Source organism: Saccopteryx leptura, chromosome 1 (genome assembly GCF_036850995.1).
Source record: "Saccopteryx leptura isolate mSacLep1 chromosome 1, mSacLep1_pri_phased_curated, whole genome shotgun sequence".
Classification (NCBI taxonomy): domain Eukaryota; kingdom Metazoa; phylum Chordata; class Mammalia; order Chiroptera; family Emballonuridae; genus Saccopteryx; species Saccopteryx leptura.
The window spans coordinates 41,549,753-41,573,150 of record NC_089503.1 but is presented as its reverse complement, the minus strand read 5'-3'; the positions used below and the strand labels follow the sequence as shown (position 1 = coordinate 41,573,150).

General features: G+C 39.2%; 1 protein-coding gene across 1 annotated transcript in view; it reads left to right on the top strand.

Annotated features, from left to right (window-relative positions):
- The window catches only part of GTF2H1 (general transcription factor IIH subunit 1), a 42,457-nt gene extending 19,329 nt beyond the window's left edge, over positions 1-23,128 (top strand). The window contains exons 7-15 of the mRNA XM_066364842.1: positions 33-112; positions 4,369-4,496; positions 4,609-4,696; positions 11,957-12,045; positions 12,422-12,539; positions 15,147-15,237; positions 15,710-15,825; positions 20,182-20,274; positions 22,140-23,128. Of these exons, the coding sequence (XP_066220939.1) occupies positions 33-112; positions 4,369-4,496; positions 4,609-4,696; positions 11,957-12,045; positions 12,422-12,539; positions 15,147-15,237; positions 15,710-15,825; positions 20,182-20,274; positions 22,140-22,226 (890 nt within the window). The 3' untranslated portion in view covers positions 22,227-23,128. The remainder of the gene's footprint in view (positions 1-32; positions 113-4,368; positions 4,497-4,608; positions 4,697-11,956; positions 12,046-12,421; positions 12,540-15,146; positions 15,238-15,709; positions 15,826-20,181; positions 20,275-22,139) is intronic.
- Positions 23,129-23,398: the final 270 nt, after the last annotated feature.

Sequence of the window (23,398 nt, the reverse complement as noted above, 5' to 3'; positions counted from 1 at the left end):
TTGATCAACTTCTTATTCCATTTATTTTCTAGGATTAAAAACAATGGTTTCATTAGGAGTAAAAAACCCACTACTTGATTTGACAGCTTTGGAAGATAAACCTTTAGATGAGGTAAGTAATAGTGAAAGGATTTATGAGAGAGAACAGTTTTTTCCTAGTCTTCAACATTTTATAGTTCTAAAATTGCCTTAAGTGAGGCTGTTCTACTTGTGAGAATGTAAATCAAACAAAATACTGTTATTTGGAGTGATTTATCAGGAGTGTTTTTCAGTACTGTTCACTATTAAAATTGCCCTGGAAAACAAACTCCTGTATGAATTGCTAAACTGTTTTAAAAAAGAATTATCTTGCTCCCCTATCAATTGTTCTCTAGGTAATAATGAATGCTTAACATGTTGATGAGTCTGCTGTTACTCTCAAGCTAACATTTATCTCTAGAAATGTGGATAAATATTAGTGAACAAGGGAAAGATAAACATTTGTTGATTGCACGTTATTTACCCACCATGAGCTCACTCATGACCCTTACCCCACACTAGCCCTGATATGTTTCAGTGGCCAAACCATCAAGTATGAGCTACCTACCTTAGTATTATTACTCAAGACTTACATATTTGTACAGTCACAGAGAAAGAGAATATCTTCTCATCGAGGCTAATTCCACCCCTGCCTCTATCTTCTGGGCTAAGAAGAACCTGTCTTCCTCAGTTATTTTTCTCACACTCTTATATTTTAATTTTCTTGCTCTTTTGCCTCCCTCCCCTTTTTTAGCTCCTTTTCTGCTGGATATATATACATGCTAATGCCTTCCTATCTCTTTTCTCCCCCTAACTTTTCCTGTAATTTTAGTGTATTTAACTCAGTAGGTGAGAAAACTAATGTTAAAATTCTGTCCTACAATCTAAATTATATATTAACAAATAATAATTCTTGGTGCCTAGGTGAATCGTTTTCATAATGAAATTATTTTTTTCTTGATAATTCTCAGCACTCAGTCCCTTCCTTGGTGAATCTCAACATGTTACAAACATGGCCCTCCTGATCATCCTAGGAAAATGAAGTTTAGAAATTACAGCTTACTTACTGTGATGAGAAAAAAAATCTTAGTGCTTTTTTTTCCCAATAAAAAGATGGTATATTGTTGCATGCATACATACAACTTTCTTCTTCGCTTTGCCTATTATCAGTATCAATCCAAGCTAAATATACTGTAATCATTAACTTCATAGACTTTACAACCAAATTGCCTGGTTGAGAGTCTCTTTTTTTATTTTTTGTAAGATTTCTAAGTCCAGTTTTCTGGACTTAGATGCTAATAATATTGACCATAGAATGATGTTAATAGTACAGACTGGAGAAAGATGTGAAAATTATTGAGATGTTAAGGGTACAAACTTAAAACTAGTAGACAAATAAGTTCTGGAACTCTAATGCACAGCATGGTCAACAGTACTATATTATAAATTTCAAAGTTGCTAAAAGACTAGATCTAATTGTCCTCACCACAAAGAAATGATAATTATGTGACAATGTTAGAGGTGTTAGCCTCAGTGGCAATCATATTACAATACTTAAATGTATCAAATCAATACATTTTACTCCTTAAACGTACAAAATACCTGTTTTTAAAATTGGGGGTGGGAGTACTGACTTGATAAGATTTTTATAAGTTAAAAAGAGTCTGGTACATAGCAAATGTACAATAAGTAATAGGTGTTGCTATTATTATCTACCTTTCTTTAGTGCCTGCATAGTATTCCATTCTGTGGATGTATAAATAATCCCCTCAATAAAAATGTTGGTTGAATCACTTTGTCCTTTGGTGCCTCTTTTTCCTGTCATCCTCTAGTTGTTGTAACTGTTTGTCCCAGGATATTTTCTTGGGTCTCCTTCTGGATACATTCTCTATATTCCATTGCTTTAAATTCTAAATATGTTATGATCACCAAATAGCACTGATCTGTCTAATCCCAGAACTCCAAAATCATATATCCACCTGTCAACTTGATATCTTCACTTAGCTATTTCACAGATACCTCAACATAGTATGTCCAAAATGGAACCTTGATTCCCATCATCTGTTTCTTCATGGAACTTCCCTATCTCAGTAGAAAGAACATTACCGTGGATTTAGTTTCTCAAGCCAATATCTAGAAGTCTCCTTGATTTCTTCCTATCCTTCCCCTTCTAACATTAAGTTCTTCAGCAAATCCTCTGCAGTACATCTCTGATCTGTCTACAGCTCTGTATCTCTACAGTTACACCCTCTTGTTTTTAGGCTACCACAATCTTTGGCTTGATTGTTTGCATTAGCCTCCTAATTGATCTTCCTATTTCTACCTTTGTTCCTTTTTTTTTTTTTTTTTTTTTTTTTTACAGAGACAGAGAGTCAAAGAGGGATAGATAGGGACAAACAGACAGGAACAGAGAGAGATGAGAAGCATCAAACATCAGTTTTTTGTTGCGACACCTTAGTTGTTCTTTGTTCCCTTATGTATAGGTCATACTCTTCTACCAGTAAGAGTTGAAAGTCAGATCATAATATTCCCCTATGTAAAACTCTTCAGTGGGTCTCATTGAACTTAGAATAAAATCAAAACTCTTACAAGGTCCTTCTTGATTTGGCCTCTGCTTACATCTACCTCAGTTTGGGCTGTTTCCACTTATTCATGCTTCAGACACAATGACCTTCAGGTCTATCCCAAGCTTTTTCTACCTCAGGATTTTATACTTTGTATTTCTTTTTCCTGCTCTTCTACCTACCTAGCTTCTACCCCTTTTAGATATCTGTTCTGATGTCACTTTTCCAGGGAGACTTTTTCTAACCATCCTATCTAAAGTAGCTTTTCCTCCCAACCCAGTCACTGCATCATCTCACCCTCTTTATTTCTTCATAACATTTGTCATTTTCAAAAGTGATCTTGGGTTTGCCTGACTAGGCGGTGGCACAATGGATAGAGCATCGGATTGGAACGCAGAGGACCCAGGTTTGAAACTCCAGGATCACCAGCTTGAGCACAGGCTCACCAGCTTGAGCACAGGGTTGCTGGCTTGAGCATGGGATCATAGACATGACACCATGGTCACTGGCTTGAGCCCAAAGGTTGCTGGCTTGAAGCCCAAGGTCGCTGGCTTGAGCAAATGGGGATACTTGCTCTGGCTGTAACCCCCCCATTCAAGGCACACATGAGAAAGCATTCAACAAACAACTAAGATGCCACAACAAAGGATTGATGCTTCTTATGTCTCTCTCTCTGTCTCTGTTACCAAAATAAAAATAAACATCTTGTTTTACTCATCAGTTGTCAGCTTTATATCTCACCAATCTCTGGCCCATCGTTCATTTTAGTTACAGTGTACTGAACTGCAATCAAACTCATGACACAATATGTATTATATTGCTTTTTATATTTTGTATTATGTTGTACCTTTGGTTAAGTAGTTTGCTCCTCATGGACTGTTATCTCCATGTCTGCCTTATAGTAGTACTACATGAAGATTCTCAAACCTACCCCTCCTCCTCCAATGGGACTGTCTACTTTCATATAGCACCTGAGTCTTAACTACATGTACTGGCATAACCTAGCATCCCACTAACTAGTAATTTGGCTCCTGTGGCATGTTCTAATTTCTCTAAGAAAATTAGAACTTTATTTTGATTTTTAATCTACTAAATTGTTTCTTATAGGGCTATGGCATTTCTTCTGTGCCATCTACTTCTAATTCTAAATCCATAAAGGAGAATAGTAATGCTGCGATCATCAAGAGGTTTAACCATCACAGTGCCATGGTCCTGGCAGCAGGTCTTGTCAACTTTTTAACCATGGGGCCTAATATTTAGCATGCACTCAATACATGTTGGAAGTATTATCACATTTAATTCCCCAAGTACCCCATTTTATAGACTGACATTTTAGAAAAGTGATAAAGCCAGAATTTGAATTCATATCTTTCTGACTTCAAAAGCCCATGCTGCCTCCTCCACTATATTCTGTTTCTCCATTTACCTAACAACTAGGTCCAAAATTGTAGCTCTGGCCAGATGGCTTGGACAGTTAAGAGTGTCATCCTGATACCCAGAAGGGGTAGGTTCAATCCCCAAGCAAGGCACGTGCCAGGAACAGAAAGATGTTTCTGTCTCTCTCTTTCCCTTCCTTTCTCTCTCAAGTCAAAATTTTTTTTTAAATACAAATTGTAAACATTTAAAATAAAATTGCAGCGCTCAAGTTAAGATTTTTCTGATGGTAGTAAAAGGAGTTAGTGGTATTTCTTCATTTTTTATATATATTATATCACTCTAAACATGTCTTGTAACATAAAATTAGAACTTTATTTTGATTTTTAATCTACTAAATTGTTTCTTATAGGGCTATGGCATTTCTTCTGTGCCATCTACTTCTAATTCTAAATCCATAAAGGAGAATAGTAATGCTGCGATCATCAAGAGGTTTAACCATCACAGTGCCATGGTCCTGGCAGCAGGTCTCAGGAAACAGTTAAGTATACACGCAAGGTGCAGTAACTGGGCTTTCCAGGATAGCCACAGTGAGAAGTGTTGGTGTTCTGTCTGTGGTTTTCAACGTTCATTTACTTTCCTTTGTTTTTAGAGAAGCACAAAATGAACAAAACGGTGAGCCCAGCAGAATTGATGGGAATTCCGGAGATGCAGACAGCTTTCAGCCAGCAATCAAAAGGGTATGGGAAAATGTTGGGAATGCTTAGGGTCAGGTTTCTCCGTATACCTTATGTAACTGTTAGAACTTTATGTTGACCCTTGATTATTTCAAATGACTCAGTTCTTCTGACCAAGGTGTTAAGCATTTTACTTAAATTGTAGAACATCTTAAAGAGTATTTCCTCAGTTTTGACTTACCATGGACTCAAGTCTCTTAACCATTTCTATTATTTAGGGGTTTTTTCCCCTTCACATTACACAGACACACATTGAAGTGTAGTTTTGTTTTTTGGGAAAGAGTATTCAACAAAGTCAGGGAGAGAGGAAGAAGAACTGAAGGTTTGTGTATAATTTTAAAAGATAGGATTTGGCCTTCATATTAAACCTAGCATTTCAAGGCTAGATATGTCTTTTCATTAAGTATGAAGAAACCACTTGAGGGTGTGGGAGAATGTGAACAGAGTTATCTATTTTTGCATATTTTTTTCCTGCAACTTTGCCAAGTTACTCTATCCACCTATTTTAAGTTCCTTCCCATTTATAAAAATAAATTATAGCCTGACCAGGCGGTGGTGCAGTGGATCAAGTGTTGGACTGGGACCCGGAGGACCCAGGTTCAAATTCCCGAGGTCACCAGCTTGAGCCCAAGGTCACTGGCTTGAACAAGGGGTCACTCGGTCTGCTGTAACCCCTACCCCCAATCAAGGCACATATGAAAAAGCAATCAGTGAACAAAGGTGCCGCAATGAAGAATTGTTGCTTCTCATCTCTCTTCTTGTCTGTCCCTATCTGTCCCTCTCTCTGCCTCTGTTTGTGTCTGTCATACACTAAATAGATAGATAGATAAATTACTGGCTGTTGGTAGCTCAGTGGATAGAGCATCAGCCCGGCATATGGACGTCCTGGGTTTGGTTCCCAGTCAGGGCATATTGGAGAAGCAACCATCCACTTTTCTCCCCTTTCTTCTCCCTTCTCTCCATCTTCCCCTCCTGCAGCCAGTGGCTCAGTTGTGACTTCTGTGCACTGGGTCAGCACTCTATCCACTGAACAACCCAGCCAGGGCGACACAGAGTTCATGTCCTCAAAATGTTTAGGATTTATGGATAAGCCAAACTCAAAAGAATAATTACAAAACAAAATTTTAAGTATAGTTGTGTTATTTACAACAGGAACCAAAGAGAATTTAAATAAGTGAATAGAATAATAGTTCACAGAGCTGATTAGATGATACAATTTCAGAGAGAAAAAAGTTTAGGAACTTTATAAAATGCGTTTAAAATAATATACTAGGCCTGACCAGGCGATGGCGCAGTGGATAGAGCATTGGACTGGGATGTGGAGGATCCCGGTTCGAGACCCCGAGGTCGCCAGTTTGAGCGCAGGCTCATCTGGTTTGAGCAAGACTCACCAGCTTGAGCCCAAGGTCACTGGCTGGAGCAAGGAGTCACTCGGTCTGCTGTAGCCCCACGGTCAAGGCACATATGAGAAATCAATTAATGAACAACTAAGGAGCAGCAACGGAGAATTGATGTTTCTCATCTCTCTCCCTTCCTATCTGTCTGTCCCTCTCTCTAACTCTCTCTCTCTCTCTGTCTCTGCCACAAAAATAAAATAAATTAAAATTTAAAATAATATACTAGCCTGACCAGGCAGTTGCGCAATCGATCGAGTGTTGGACTGGGATGCGGAGGACCAAGTTCGAGACTCTGAGGTCGCCAGCTTGAGCGCGGGCTCATCTGGTTTGAGCAAAGCTCACCAGCTTGGACCCAAGGTTGCTGGCTCGAGCAAGGGGTTACTTGGTCTGCTGTAGCCCCATGATCAAGGCAGATATGAGAAAGCAATCAATGAACAACTAAGGTGTTGCAACGAAAAACTAATAATTGATGCTTCTCATCTCTTTTCATTCCTATCCCTGTCTATCCCTCTCTATCCCTCTCTCTGACTTTCTCTTTGTCTCTGTAAAAAAGTAATAATAATAATAAAATAAAATAATATACTAAATGGTAATCTTTTGGTAAAGGGATTATGGTTGAGTCTTACACTTTATTTTATATAGTTCAATAACTTAAGTATGTGTACCTGTAACATTAACAGATATTTTCTGAACTAAGAAAAGTGAAACAAATTAAGTTATAGATATTAAAGAAGAAATCTAGGAATAATGCTTTTCTTTGTAATACTATTGCACTGAGTAGCCTTTATTCTTGGTAGTGAAAGCATGGTGAAAATTCATTTTGTGGATTTTCACAGTAGTCAGTAATAAGTGCTGACTCTAGATATTTTTTCAAGTCAAGAATTGTCTGTTCTACAAAGTTTTGTAGAATGAGAGATTCAGAAGTAATGATACAGTTCTTATATGGAACTTTCAGTTACGTGTTGAAGTTAAATGACTTAACTATGTATGGTCAAGCATAAGTTTAGGATTTGGATTATTATTAAAGGAGGTTGGATAGGGACACAGCTTAGGTAAATCAATAGCAAGAATGAGTATGAGCTTGACATATGTGAAAAGTAATGACATTAGTATGCCCTGAAGTTGCCTAAAAGGTATAGAGTTGAAAAAGTATAAAATTAGGCTGAGTCTGGGTAAGGTGGGATGACTGATTGCTGTGTTACTCTGAATATCATACTGAAGTCAGATTTGTTCCTACACGGCAAGAGAACTCTTGCCTCCAGACTCTTAAAATAGGAGCAATTTAAAATACTTAGTTTTCAAATTGGTCTTTTTTGTGATCCATCTCATAACCTAAATCAGGGTTCGGGAACCTATGGCTTGCGAGCTAGATGTGGCTCTTTTGATGGCTGCATCTGGCTCGCAGACAAATCTTTAATTAAAAAAATAATAACATTAAAAATATAAAACATTCTCATGTATTACAATCCATTCATTTCCTACTGCTCATGTTCTTGGTTGCTGGAGGCTAGAGCCAATCACAGCTGTCCTCCGGGATAACACCAAATTTTTATTGGATAATGCTTAACTTACACAGGTCATTGTGAGGTCAGGAAGTAAACATCCCTCTTTTTAATCAAGTAGTCAGCTAGGTAATTGCAGAAACCCTTTTGACTAAGAAGATGGCTAAAAGAAAAAAAGGTGAGGAGTATCGTACTTTTCAGCAGGAATGGACAGAGGAATTCGCCTTTGTGGAGAGAGCAGGTTCTGCAGTCTGTCTAATATGCAATGATAAAATTGCATTGATGAAATGGACAAATATAAAGCGACACTTCAACACACGCCATACTACATTTGCATCAAAATATTCAGGCCTGACCTGTGGTGGCGCAGTGGATAAAGCATCGACCTGGAAATGCTGAGGTCGCCAGTTCGAAACCCTGGGCTTGTCTAGTCAAGGCACATATGGGAGTTGATGCTTCCAGCTCCTCCCCCCTTCTCTCTCTCTGTTTCTCTCTCTCCCTCTCCCTCTCTCTCGCCTCTCTAAAAATGAATAAATAAAATTTTAAAAAAAATTAAAAAAATTCAGAGGGGGACAGCAGGAATAAAGGATGTCAAGAGCTACTGTGCAGAATGCAAGCTAGTCAGCAGCAGCTCTGTGTTTGGACCCAACAAGGTGACTGGAATTCGGCTAGCTTTGCTGGTGCTTTAGCAATTGTGAGAAATGGAAAGCCATTCACAGGTGGGGAATATGACAAAACATTCATGCTTGATGTTGCCAATGAACTTTTTGACAACTTTTCGGATAAAGACAGAATAATCAAATGAATAAGACATGCCTTGTCGTCAAGAACTGTTCACGATCGTACCATCATGATGGCAGATCAAATTGAGGCAACACAAGTGAAGGACATAAATGCACCATCATCTTTTATCTCACTTTGGATGAGTCAACAGATGTAAGCCATTTATCCCAGTTCAGCGTGATTGCAAGGTATGCTGTCGGTGACACACTACATGAGGAAAGTCTTGCCGTTTTCCCTATGAAAGAGACAACAAGAGGGAAGAATTTATTCAAGTCTTTCACTGAGTTCGCTAAAGAAAAAAATCTGCTGATGGATAAACTTATTTTAGTGTGTACTTATGGTGCTCTGTGCATGGTGGGGAAAAACAGGATTCATAGCGCTTCTTCGTGAACATAAAAAGAGACCGATCCTAAGTTTTCACTGCATCCTACATCAGGAGGCACTTTGTGCTCAGATGTATGGCGAGCAGCTTGGTGAGGTGATGTTGCTGGTTATTCAGGTGGTCAACTTTATTGTTGCCCAAGCTTTAAATGATCGCCAGTTTAAAACACTGCTGGATGAAGTTGGGAATAATTATCCTGGCCTGCTTCTGCACAGCAGTGTGTGTTGGTTGTCAAGAGGGAAGGTGCTCAGCCATTTCACGGCTTGTCTGAGCGAAATCCGGACTTTTCTTGAAAGGAAAAACGTCGAGCATCCTGAGTTAGCTAACACTGAGTGGCTCCTGAGGTTCTACTATCTCGTGGACATGACTGAACATCTGACCCAGCTCAATGTGAAAATGCAAGGCATTGGAAATATAGTCTTATCCCTTCAACAAGCAGTGTTTGCATTTGAAAACAAGCTGGAACTCTTCATTGCGGACATTGAAACAGGTGGTTTACTACACTTTTAAAAACTGGGAGAATTTAAAGATGCATGCACAGTAAGTGACCCTGCTCAACATCTTGATCTCCAGCAGCTAGTGGGCTTCACATCTAATCTCCTGCAGTCATTCAAAGTGCGCTTTGGAGAATTTCATGAGCGCACTCGTCTTTTTAAGTTCATCACCCATCCACACAAGTGTGCAGTGGACAGCGCCGACCTGAGTTACATCCCCGGTGTCTCCATCAGAGATTTTGAGCTACAATCTGCTGACCTGAAGGCCTCAGACATGTGGGTGAATAAATTCAAGTCACTGAAGATTTGGAAAGACTTGCACAACAGCAAGCAGAGTTGTCGAGCAAACACAAGTGGGGAGAAATGAAAAAACTTCAACCCATGGACCAGCTGATTGTCAAAACTTGGAACACGCTTCCCGTCACGTACCATACACTGCAGCGTGTGAGTATTTCTGTACTGACAATGTTTGGCTCTACGTATGCATGTGAGCAGTTTCTCACATCTAAAGATCGTTAAGACCAACCTATGATCATGTTTAATGGATGGAAGTCTCAACGCCTTCATGAAGCTTAACCTCACCACGTATCAACCAGACTACAAAGCCATCAGCAAAACCATGCAGCACCCGGCCTGACCTGTGGTGCGCAGTGGTGGCTACCTGGAAATGCTGAGGTCACCAGTTTGAAACCCTGGGCTTGCCTGGTCAAGGCACATGGGAAGTTGATGTTTCCAGCTCCTCCCCCGTCTCTCTCTCTCCTCTCTAAAATGAATAAATAAAATAAAATTTTTTTTAAATTAAGGGATATTTAAAAATAAAGTGATAAAAAAATTAAAAAAAAAACAAAACCATGCAGCACTAATGGTAAGAAGTACTTTATTGATCATTGGTTAGCAACAGCATAACAACGTTATTAAAAAGAATTCAGAGACATTGTACTCTAAAAGTGTTGGTCTTACATAAAATGCACATATTTACTTGTATTTAGTGTTAAACATATTGTATGACTCTCACAGAATTACAATTTAAAATATGTGGCGTTCGCAGCTCTCAGCCAAAAAGGTTCCCGACCCCTGACCTAAATGGTTTGCTGTCAGTCTTGGTAACTGCAGATAAGAATTGACCAAATGAATTTCATAGCTATGTATAGAAGGAAATATTATATAGTGTTATTTTCACAAATGTTTACATAGATTGTTTTCACGTGTCTTTTATAATTAATGTGTTTTATAAGGCTCTAGAAATTTAGCAGTTTGTTACTAGCACAGGAGAAAACAGATTAGTAAAACTAAAATCAAGACTTCAGAAGTGGCCCTGGCCCGTTGGCTCAGTGGTAGAGCGTCGGCCTGGCATGCAGGAGTCCCGGGTTCGATTCCCGGCCAGGGCACACAGGAGAAGCACCCATCTGCTTCTCCACCCCTCCCCCTCTCCTTCCTCTCTGTCTCTCTCTTCCCCTCCCGCAGCCAAGGCTCCATTGGAGCAAAGTTGGCCCGGGCACTGAGGATGGCTCTGTGGCCTCTGCCTCAGGCGCTAGAATGGCTCTGATTGCGGCAGAGCGACGCCCCAAGATGGGCAGAGCATCGCCCCCTGGTGGCTGCCGAGTGGATCCCAGTTGGGCTCATGCGGGAGTCTGTCTGACTGCCTCCCCATTTCCAACTTCAGAAAAATACAAAAAAAAAAAAAAAAGACTTCCGAAGTAAAACCAAATACATGGAGGAATTAAATATACTGCTCACAAAAATTAGGGGATATTTCAAAATGAATATGAAGTGATAAAATATCCCCTAATTTTTGTGAGCATTATATATCAGTGGTCCCCAACCCCCGGGCCACTTACCAGTAGCGGTCTGTGGGCCATTTGGTACCAGTCCTCAGAGAAAGAATAAACAAACTTACATTATTTCTGTTTTATTTATATTTAAGTCTGAGCGATGTTTTATTTTTAAAAAATGACCAGATTCCCTCTGTTACCACCGTCTAAGACTCACTCTTGACACTTGTCTCATAAGTTCGACAATTATATTTAAAAATACCACAGTTTTTACACCAGTCGCATAATTTTATTTTGTGCATTTATCCGTCCCACCCTAAAGGCCGGTCCATGAAAATATTTTCTGACATTAAACCAGTCTGTGGCCCAAAAAAGGTTGAGGACCACTGGTATATATGATAAACCATAGCATTTCAGAATCAGTGGGGAAAGACATACTATTCTACATATGGTGTTAGGAGGTCTGATTAGTAATTTAGTAAATGGAAATTCAGATTCCCTACTTTACTCCTTATTCCACAATAAATTCCAAGTTAATCAAAGATTTAAGAAAAATTAATCCACAGAAGAATAAGCAAAGGGAGTAAATTTTTTTTTTTAAAAGAAAAGAAAGGACCATATTGGAGAAAAAGTATTTGTAACACATAATAAGGGGGGAAACAGTAAAATACTTTTTTCCCTACCAGCTTGTCAAAACTTAAAAGTTCAATAGTGATTTGTGTGGTTTGAGTGTAGAAAAACAAATATTCTCTGTAATTGGTTGGTAAGAAAATGACTTCATCTGTTGAAGTGAAGCTCATGTGAGAAGTGAAGCTCATCTTGGAAGACTGCATAATTTATACCCTTTGTGCAGTTTTACTTTTTTTCAGTCATGTTCATTACTCTTGTTAAAGAATGTTATGATAAAAAAAAGCTCTGTGTTAATAATTACAGGCAAAGTTACAAGAGTCCATTGAATATGAAGACTTGGGAAAAAATAATTCTATGAAAACGATTGCACTAAACCTCAAGAAGTCAGATAGGTAAGCTTGGTCGATATTAAATTAACTTGGGGCAGAACAGTTATATAACCCAAGTTATTCAGCAAGTATAAGCATTCAGGTTAAATCAGTTTGTTACCATAAAAGTGTAGTGTCCTTTTTCCTTAAAAACATACTTTGTACATCTCAGGAAAGGATCCTAAATGGTTAAAGACAGGAAAATAAATATTGGCTTTCTTTGCCATTTTCATCTTATTGCCCTTTACATGAAGTAAATTATTTTATTGAAATCTTTAATTGTATTATCTTCTTTTTTCCCCTTCTTTGGTGAAAATGTTTGAGACTGCTAAAATATTTGAAAGATAGATGTTAACCACCTTTATTCTGTGTAATTTCTTTCTTCTTTGCTAACCTTTAGGTATTATCATGGTCCAACTCCAATCCAGTCACTACAGTATGCAACAAGTCAGGACATTATTAATTCTTTTCAAAGTATTAGACAAGAAATGGAAGCTTACACACCCAGATTAACTCAGGTAGGTAACTTGCACTGTTTGAAAACCAAAATTCCCAAATATGATTACTTCCTCATTTTATGTATGAAACCAAATTTAACTATATAACTAGTATTTTAATTGGGTTTAAAAACATTTTTGGTAAATGAAAAATATTAAGAGGTAGGGAGAAAAGGTGTTTGGCATATTCAAGAAGCATCTGAGGATAAGACAATAGTGAAAAAATAATGAATTTGGTGACTGTTAATTTTTTTTCTTCCATATACACAGCTTTACTGGTAAAATCTTTCTCAAAAAATTTCTAGTCATCACTCTAGATGTTCTACCTGACCTCGATATATGAAATATTTCCCTGCCTTTATTTATACTTTAGTTGATCATAAATGTCTGTAAATTTTTTCATATTTCTTGATTTCTTCACCTTGGTTTAGGGGTAAACCTGATCAGTTTTCCACACTGCCACTGCAGGTTAATCTTCCTGAAAACACAGATCTGATCTTATCACTCAGCAGCTTGAAAACCTCTCTGCCCCTCTCTGTTGCCACAGTAATTATCTGAGCGCCTTTGTCGGGTATGCCAGACCCTTTAAGTCTGGCCCTCACATCCCCAGGTCCAACTCCAGCCATATCTCCACTGTTCCCTTCCACACATAACAAAGAGTCCTGTACTCCAGCCTAACATAACAAAGACCCAGAATTGTTTGACCATGTTATCTTCATTCTTCCCGTGCTTTTGCTCACACATCTCTCCTTAGCCTATTCTGCCCATGGGCAGCTAATTGTAATTATTCAAGGCTCAGCTCAGACTCCATTACCTCTGTAAAGCAAACCTCAACATGTCCAGTAATGAGTTTTTCCACTTTTCTGTTTTTATGAACCCTAAGGCACTGAGTTCATATCTGTATTATAGTGCTTATCACATATTGGGGCTTAGATGTACTTTTTATTTTGAAGTGATCTCAGATTTACAGAAAGTTACAAAATGTTTTCTGACCAATTCTGAGCATAGATCTTCTAAATATTTTAATGGGTATTTCCTAAAACAAGACATTCTCATAAGTAATACAGTCAAATTATAGAAACAGTGAAGCCTGACCAGGCAGTGGCGCAGTGGATAGAGCATTGGACTGGGATGTCGAGGACCCAGGTTCAAGACCCCTAGGTTGCCAGCTTGAGCATGGGCTCATCTGGTTTGAGCAAAAAGCTCACCAGCTTGTACCCAGGGTCGCTGACTCAAGCAAGGGGTTTCAGTCTACTGAAGGCCTGCGGTCAAGGAACATATGAGAAGGCAGTCAATGAACAACTAAGGTGTTGCAATGCGAAACGAAAAACTAATGATTGAAGCTTCTTATCTCTCCATTCCTGTCTGTCTGTCCTGTCTGTCCCTCTCTCTGACTCTCTCTCTGTCTCTGTAAAAAATATTTAAAAAATAAAAAATAGAAACAGTGAATTAACATTAATAAAATATTATCTAACCTAAAGGTCTTACAAATATTTTGCCAGTTGTACCACTAATGTGTCTTATAGCAAAAGAAAATTTCTTGGTCCAGCAATCCAAGTCAGGTTCATGAGTTACATTTAGTGCTCATGTCTCTTTAATCTCCTTTAAAATGGAATCGTTTTTCAATATTTCTTTGACTTCATGACCTTGATGTTTGAAGAGTACAAGCCAGTTTTCTATAGAATTCCCGCATTTTGAGTTTCTCTAATGTTTCCTTAAGACTAGATTCATGTTATATATTTTTGTCAGGAATACCACAGAAGTATGTCTAAGTGATGTGTCGTTCTCATATCAGGAAGCACATACTTACTCTAACTTGTGATATTAACTTGGATCACTTGATTAGGGTAGTAATCTGCCTGTTTTCTCCACCAATAAGTTACAGTTTTTCCCTATGTAATTAATAAGTGTCTTGTGGGGAGATATTTTTAAAGACTATGTAAATATTCTAAATATTCCATTTCCCATAAAATTTGTACCCACTAGTTTTTAAGAATAGTACATTGATTCTTGCTGAAAAGTTATTGCCATGGTGGTGGTTAAATGGTGATTGTCTAATCCCATCATTCATTATCAGTTGACATTCTGCTAAAAAGCACTTGTAGCCACTTGTCTAATTGATAGTCAATTATGTTTCTAAATGTTGGTACTGAAACAGTGGGGAATACATTCTTTCCTCTTTTAGCTACTTGTATTCACTTTTTTGAAAAATGACAAATGATGTATTTCTGCACTGTTGGGTTTTTTTCCCAGCTGCCAGCAAAGGTCCAGATTAACATTTTGTTTTACTTGACTTGTTTCCTTTCCTTAAACTCAGTTTTACCTTTAATGGTAAGAGTTCACAAATGAAGTTGAATTGGTGCTTAAGAAAAGGCTTGACTAGGCAAAAGTGTGTGTGTTTTGAGGTATCTGTGGACTTGCTTATTAGTATTCCTAGAAAATTGGTAAGTATTTTTTTTCTACATAGATTGTGTTTCTGGCCATGGTAAAATAGTAGTTTGCTCTGTTTGTTATAAATATATATTTATACAGTAATAAAGACTTACCGGATATTTTGCTATAAAACTGAAATCTTAAGTACGAAAGATAGCAAAAAAGAGGGAAAGCACTTTCTGTGTTTTCTTCCAGGTCCTCTCCAGTAGTGCCGCCAGCAGTACCATCACAGCACTGTCACCTGGAGGAGCACTTATGCAGGGAGGCACACAGCAAGCCATAAACCGTATGTGCCAGGCTGCCTTCCGTCGCTATCCCTTTCCTTAAATAAGCTCTAAAGAGCAAGTTGAGAGGAGGGCTGAGGTTTTACTGGGTTTTCTTTGGAACATTTCTGGGATTTATATTTTGTTTTTATTCATCCAGATCCTGAAACATCTAGGCAATAACTTGGGTTTCAAACTTGTCTTAATATTACAAAAAGTGGCTCGTTATTAGTCTTCCTATTTCATCCTGAAAGCTTTCCTTTTTTTTCCCCCTACCTCTTAGCATAAGAAGAAACCTAAAAGTTTTTCCAAAGTCCAAAGGAATTTAGATTCTGTGATCTATCAGCCACATAATTGGTAAATTATCTCAGAATAGCATGTCCTATTTTGGCATTGACAAAGAGCGCATTTTCAGATTCTTCTCTGACTGGTTCTTCCTTCAAAGACAAGACACACAGGAAAATAGCTTTTATCCTGTTGACCTTCCTTTTGCAGAGATGGTGCCAAATGATATTCAGTCTGAACTGAAACACCTGTATGTGGCTGTTGGGGAACTTCTTCGGCACTTTTGGTCCTGCTTTCCTGTTAATACACCATTCCTAGAAGAAAAGGTCAGAACCAGTTCCAAACACAGCCAGCTAGTATAGTAGTGTGATTTGGTGTCATATTATTTTTGAAATTGGAAAGTTGTATTAAGTGTTTACCATGTACCAGATGTGGGATAACTACTGGCATACATTGTTTAACCGTCACAGAGTCCTGATGGAGTGTAGGTATTGATAATAGTTTTAAACATTAAGAAACTTGGGTCCAGACCAGTTCCATAACATATGATCATACATCTTCAAACTTGTCTTTACCTCTAAGCCACTGGGAGTAAAGAACAGAGACCCAAAACAAGTCGCATCGGTAAAATGTTTATTTGGTACATTATTTAGGGGTAATGAAATCTAAACTGAGATCGATGACAAAGAAAGCACTAGCTACCATCTTTCCCCATGTAAAAGACACACCCTGCCTGACCTGCGGTGGCACAGAGGATGGGGACTTGGCCTAGAACACTGAAGTCTTGGTTCAAAACCCTGGGTTTGCCTGGTCAGGGCACATATGGGAGTTGATGCTTCCTGCTCCTTCCCCCTTCTCTCTCTCTCTCTCTCTCTCTCTCCCCCCCCCTCCCTCTCCTCTCTAAAATGAATAAAATCTTTAAAAAAAAATAGATGCACCCTTTTTTGAAAAATTTGGGGTCTAAAAACTGGGTGCATCTTACACAGTGGTTGTAGATTTTATTGCATTTCCTGCTTTTTTGCGATTGTTTTTTGCGCTCATTGTTGAAGACAGCAATTCTTCATCAGACACAAATGAGGACGAGCTAATGGATAGGAGGGTTTTTTTGTTTGTTTTTGGTTTTTTTTATAGGGACAGAGAGAGAGTCAGAGAGAAGGATAGATAGGGACAGACAGACAGGAACGGAGAGAGATGAGAAGCATCAATCATCAGTTTTTCGTTGTGACACCTTAGTAGTTCATTGATTTCATTGATTGCTTTCTCATATGTGCCTTGACCAGGGGCCTTCAGCAGACCGAGTAACCCCTTGCTTGAGCCAGCGACCTTGGGTCCAAGCTGGTGAGTTTTTTTTGTTTGTTTGTTTTCTCAAGCCAGATGAGCACACGCAGAAGCTGGCAACCTCGGGGTCTCGAACCTGGGTCCTCGGCATCCCAGTCCAACGCTCTATCCACTGCGCCACCGCCTGGTCAGGCTAGATAGGAGTTTTGACACACTGATAAGTTATATGAATTTTTTAATGAATAAAACTTGAGTCCAATAACTTTATGTAATACTTTTTTTTTTCAAATTTCGGGCCCCAAAATTAAGGTGCATCTTATACATGGGGGAATACAGTATTTAACACTAAAACCCTTTAACCAATTAAAGGACAGTTGACAAATATGAAAGTACAGTATTTTATCGATTTTTTCTTTTTTTTTTTTTTTAAAGGAAGGGAAAGAGAAAAACATTGATTTCTTCCACTTATTTATGCATTCATTCATTGATTCTTACATGTGCTCTGACCTGGAATTGAACCTGCAACTTCGGTACGTTAGGATGACATTCTAAACAACTGAGCTATATGGCCAGGGCTTATAAACAATTTTTAAGAGAAAGATAAATATCCCATTAAAAATAATAGGCAGGCCCTGGCCAGTTGGCTCAGCAGTAGAGCATTGGCCTGGTGTGTGGAAGTCCCGTGTTTGATTCCCAATCAGAGCACACAGGAGAAGCGCCCATCTGCTTCACCCTTATCCCTTTCCTTCCTCTCTCTCTCTTCCCCTCCCACAGCCAAGGCTCCATTGGAGCAAAAGTGGCCAGGACGCTGAGGACAGCTCCATGCCTTCTGCCTCAGGTGCTAGAATGGCTCCAGCGGAAACTGAGCAACACCTGAGATGGGCAGAGCATCGCCCCCTGGTGGGCATGCCAGGTTTATCCCGGTTGGGCACATGTGGGAGTCTGATTGCCTCCCCACTTCTAACTTCGGAAAAATACAAAAAATGAAAATAACAGGCAAAAGAATTTTTAGCCTGACCTGTGTGTGACACAGTGGATAAAGCATCAACCTGAAATGCTAAATCGCTGGTTTGAAACCCTGGGCTTGCCTGGTCAAGCCATATATGGGAGTTGATGCTTTCTGCTTGCCACCCCCTTTCTCTCCTTCCCTCTCTCTCAAATAAATAAAAAAAATTTTTAAATTTTTTTATTAAAAACTTTAACAACCTGACCAGGCGGTGGCGCAGTGGATAGAGCGTTGGACCGGGATGCGGAAGGATCAGGTTCGAGATCTCGAGGTCACCAGCTTGAGCGCGGGCTCATCTAGTTTGAGCAGAAGCTCACCAGCTTGGACCCAAGGTCACTGGCTTGAGCAAGGGGTTACTCGGTCTGCTGAAGGCCCATGGTCAAGGCACATATGAGAAAGCAATCAATGAACAACTAAGGTGTCACCACAAAAAAATGATGATTGATGCTTCTCATCTCTCCGTTCCTCTCTGTCCCTATCTATCCCTCTCTCTGACTCTCTGTCTCTGTTAAAAAAAAAAAAAAAAGGGTAAAAAAAAAATTTTAACAGACAACTTACTAAAGAATGCAAGTGGCCCAATAAACCTGAGGAAATTTTAATATTCACTAGTATTCAAATAAATTATTTTTAACAGTACAGCGGAAAAGTATTTTTATCTATAGTCTACGAAAGAACAAAAAACCTTAAAATGATTGTTGGCTGAGTTGCTAAGAGGTCTTTCTTTCATACAAATACAGTATGATCTCACTTATACGTGGAATCTAATGAACAAAAGAAACTGATGAGCAAAGTAAAAAGAGGTGTGAACACATGGAACAGACTGACAGCTGTCAGGGGTGCTGGATGAAAGAAGATGAAGGGACTAGCCAGAAACATGTATACACAGTACATAGACAAAGGCAGCAGTGTGGTGATGGCCCGAGGGAATGGGTGGTGGGTTGGGGGGTCAGAGGTGAGGGAAATGGGGACAGATAGAGACTTGGCTAGGGGAGGAGGGCACACAATGCAGCAGGCAGATGATACTTTGTTGAATTGTACACTTGAAACCTATATGGTTTTGTGAACCATTGTCACCACAGTAAATTCAGAAAATAGTTCTTTCTTCCACTACTAGTGCTACCTTTATAAAAAATGCCTGGTTGCGCCCTGGCCGGTTGGCTCAGTGGTAGAGCGTCAGCCTGGCGTGCAGGAGTCCTGGGTTCAATTCCCGGCCAGGGCACACAGGAGAAGCACCCATCTGCTTCTCCACCCCTCCCCCTCTCCTTCCTCTCTGTCTCTCTCTTCCCCTCCTGCAGCCAAGGCTCCATTGGAGCAAAGTTGGCCCGGGCACTGAGGATGGCTCTGCGGCCTCTGCCTCAGGCGCTAGAATGGCTCTGGTTGCAACAGAGGGAAGCCCCAGATGGGCAGAGCATCACCCCCTGGTGGGTGTGCCGGGTGGATCCCTTTCGGGCGCATGCAAGAGTCTGTCTGACTGCCTCCCCATTTCCAACTTCAGAAAAATACAACAAAAAAAAAATGCCTGGTTGCCTGACCAGTGGTGGCACTGTGTATAAGAGCATCGACCTGGGACACTGAGTTCCCCGATTCAAATCCCCGAGATCGCTGGCTTGAGCGTGGGCTCATCAGCTTGAGTGCAGGTTCAGCAGCTTGAGAGCGGGATCATTGACATGATCCCATGGGCGCTGGTTTGAGCCCCATCAAGGCACAAACGAGAAGCAATCCAGGAACAATTGAAGTGATGCAATTACGAATTGATGTTTCTCATCTCTCTTCCTTCTGTCTCTCTCTCTCACACTCTGTCTGGCTTAAAAAACAAATCTAGAAATTTAATATTTAGAAATTTAATCTAAGTAAATAATTAATGGAAATGTGTGTTAAGAAAAACAAAACTAGCCTGGTGGCTCAGTTGGTTAGAGCATCGTCCTGACATTGCAAGATTGCTGGTTCAATCCCCAGTCACAGCACACTGAAGAATCAACCAGTGAATGCATGGATGGTTGGAGCGATGGGGTTGATGTTTCTCTAGTCGTAGAGATGTTCTACCACTGTCTGCAAAAGAAACTGTGGAAATACCCTAAAGATATATCCAGAAAGGGATTGGTAAAAGGAGCATTTGTTATGCTCATGTTTTGAAATACTTTACATCCATTTGAAATGATGATATGGGTATTTAATGACTGAAAGATGTTCCTATTAAGCCAAGTGGAATGTTAAAACAATATGTACTGGGTATTGTATTTTTAAAAATCTAATTATATTGGATATTGCTTCTCTGCCTGGTTGAGCCAATTAATCTAGACAAGAAAAAAGTAACCTGCCTAATATGTATGTTTCTCTTGATTTACTATAGGTGCTTTGAGAATTCTCTGTAATTCGTTATTTCTCTCACCTTTTTTAGGTAGTGAAAATGAAAAGTAATTTGGAACGATTTCAAGTTACAAAGCTCTGCCCATTCCAAGAAAAAATTCGAAGACAGTATTTAAGCACAAACGTAAGGCAACAATGATTTTGGCTTGATTTTACTTTTTTATATAGTAAAATGATGAAATTAATTTTGTTTTAATGTGAATGAGTAGATACATTGTAGGGTTTTTTTAGTTCTATTTTTTAACTGTAAAATAATATCTATGTACCCACCAATCATGGTAAGAAATAGAACCTTTCCAGTACCCATAGGTATTCCCTGAGGGCCCCTTGTCCATTTCCTACTCCTCCCTTATTTCCCAAGACCAGGACTGATGAGGCACATTTCTTTCTTTTTTTTTTAAGTAAGACACACTCCTTCATGCACCCTGACTCGGATCCAGCTGGCAGCCCCGTCTGGGGACAGTGCTCAAATCATCCGAGCTATCCTCAGTGCACAGGGCTGACGCTTGGACCAGTCGAGCCACTGGCTGTGAGAGGAGAAGAGGGAGAGGAGGAGGAGAGGGCAGGGAACAGAAGCAGATGGTTGCTTCTCATGTGTGCCCTGCCAGGGATAGAACCAGGGACATGCAGTTATATCCACTGAGTCAACTGGTCAGGGCCATAGGCATTTCTAATAATCATCTGCATGCTTTTTTTTTTATAGATTTATACTCTACGTGTGTGTTCCTAAAAATACTTCTTTTGAAAACTTGGGTAGTAAGCACAAACCTAGCAATACAAAGAAAGGCAGAATTGCCAGTTGATAGTAAATTGAGCAGTTCCTGCATTGTGGTCTGAAGCTTCCCTGGTTGTTTATATCAGGGTGGGCAGTGGATGAGGTACTGAATGAAAAATGTTCCTTTGTGCGAGGATTTTTAGCTTTGATTTTAATGCAAGGCTAGAACAGTCACACAAGATTGTTTTTGTGTGTGTTATACAAAGCCTCTCAGAGATGATGGGAAAGAATAGTAGATACAGACTTAGGATTCAGTATTTCAGTAAGTAGGATAATCAAAAGAGGGCATTTTACAACTGAAAGCTGAAAAACCCTCATGGGTAAGATTTTTAGTAAGTCTTTTACCCTAAACGTTCTAAGTGGGGTGTTTTTGTTTGTTGTTTCAAAATAAAACACTATTAGTTATAATCAAAAAAGCAGCTTAAATTGTCTTTCTGCAGCAGGACAAAGATGATTTTTATGTAGTTTCCAAACAGAACTAAATAACACACCTTTAATGATAACAGACATAAATTAGGGTATGTTTTTTTAACTCTACCTTAGATTGGATCTAAGTCATTAACATGCTAAAAGGATTTAGGGCTTCCGGAATTCTGTCCCCATACTGCTAGAATTAATTTGGAGACCACAAGATTTCAACTTCTAATCACATAAACACTGTCCACCTCCAAGGAAACAGATATTCCAAGACGTTTTACTACCCAGAGTCCATCATCTTAGACCATTGTGGTCCTGTTGACTTTAGTTATGTCCATGATGAGGGCAAATTTTTTTCTTCTCGTGCTATGTAGTGCAAATGTTCTGTAAGGTAATGCAGATGCTACCGTCCTGACCGTGGTCAGTAGACTAATGTTAAATATAGAAATGAAATGACCAGTTTAGCTGTTCGCCTCTCTCATTTGACAGAAGAAACTAAGGCCTAGAACACAGTTACGGCTTTCATCTTGTCCTATAACTGCTTAATGACAGGGAAGACATTATAACCCATAAAGAACAGGTGGATTCCCAGCATCTGCTGTACTCCACCATCTTTCTTTCTGTACATGATGTGTCTGGTGAGACTTTCACAGAGGGCTTGCACGTTGCCTTACTAGGGAAACACAAGTGCGTTAGAAACTACACTGAAGTACATGCCAGATCAGAGGCAGCAACATTGACATCTTAGCCTTTGCCCCGTTGTTGTGTGTAAGTGTCTTGCTCGCTCTGTTTTTCAGTTGGTCAGTCACATTGAAGAGATGCTCCAGACAGCCTACAACAAGCTCCACACATGGCAGTCTCGGCGGCTGCTGAAGAAAACGTGAACTGTCTGTGGCTCTCACGGGTTTGTGAGATTGGGAGACCTGTGACCAGCAGTGACTGGAAACCTGGCCTGAAGACATGCAGATGATCACACAAGTGACAAGAAACATCTGCACCACGCCAACTCTCAGAGCTGATGCTATTGTACTTGCACATTGTGAACTGAAAGGAAAGGAACTGATTAAACTAAAAGCTGGGGAGGTAAATTAAGGCAGAACCAAAATGAGCTAAGTTGCAAATATATATATATATATAAATATATTTTAAAAAGACACTGTTTACTGCAGTTACTCAGGAACTGCTTTTGATTCATTTTAAGCTGCTTTCAGAAATTTAAAAAAAAAACACTTTTTAAAAGGGTGCATTGATAAAATCTGAAGTTTTTGTTGTTTTCTGTGTAAATTTCTTTTCTAAGTTTATGGCACAGGGTATATACCTTAAGTATTTCTCCTCCATCCTCCACTAGGATCCTCAAGTTTTACTGAATTCTGTTTGTACCTTACATCAGCAAGTTAGAGAGTACTTTAAAATAAGGCAGAGGGAGACTGTTGCTCAACCATCAGGAAACAGTTGTGCTCAGAAGACATCATTGGTCCTGTGTTTCCTACGGAAATAAGAAACAATAAATATTGCACTGAATGTTTATGGTTTGGAGTCCCTAAATGATAACAGGGAACATATTTGCAGAAAGTAATGTGGGGTTTTTATGCAGAATTTTGTCAGAAGACAATGGTGCTGCATGTTTTCTTTTTGAGTGCAAATGTACATTGCTAAGATTTTTTTTAAGATGGCATGTGCTTTGAAAAGAAATTGCATTTTTAAGAGTTTAAAAATCTTATCAGTGAGAAATATAAGAAATCTTATTTTCACCTCTTTAGAAAAAAAATAAAAGATGTTTCTCATATCTCCTTTTCTGCAGTATCTGTTACTGTCCTTGGCTAGTTGATAATCATTGTGTAGTGACTGAAAAGACTAAATGCAAAAAAAGAGAGAGCGAGAGATGTTCTTATATTCTTTCCAGACTCCGAGCTGTGTCATATTTTCTTCCTAATAGGATCAACTGATTAAAACTTTAGATGTTACATAAAAAAGTAAACCTTTTTAAACTCTTAACTGTAACATATCTTGTGATTTCTCCTTATGTGTGATATTTACTTGGGTGGACTGCTCATGG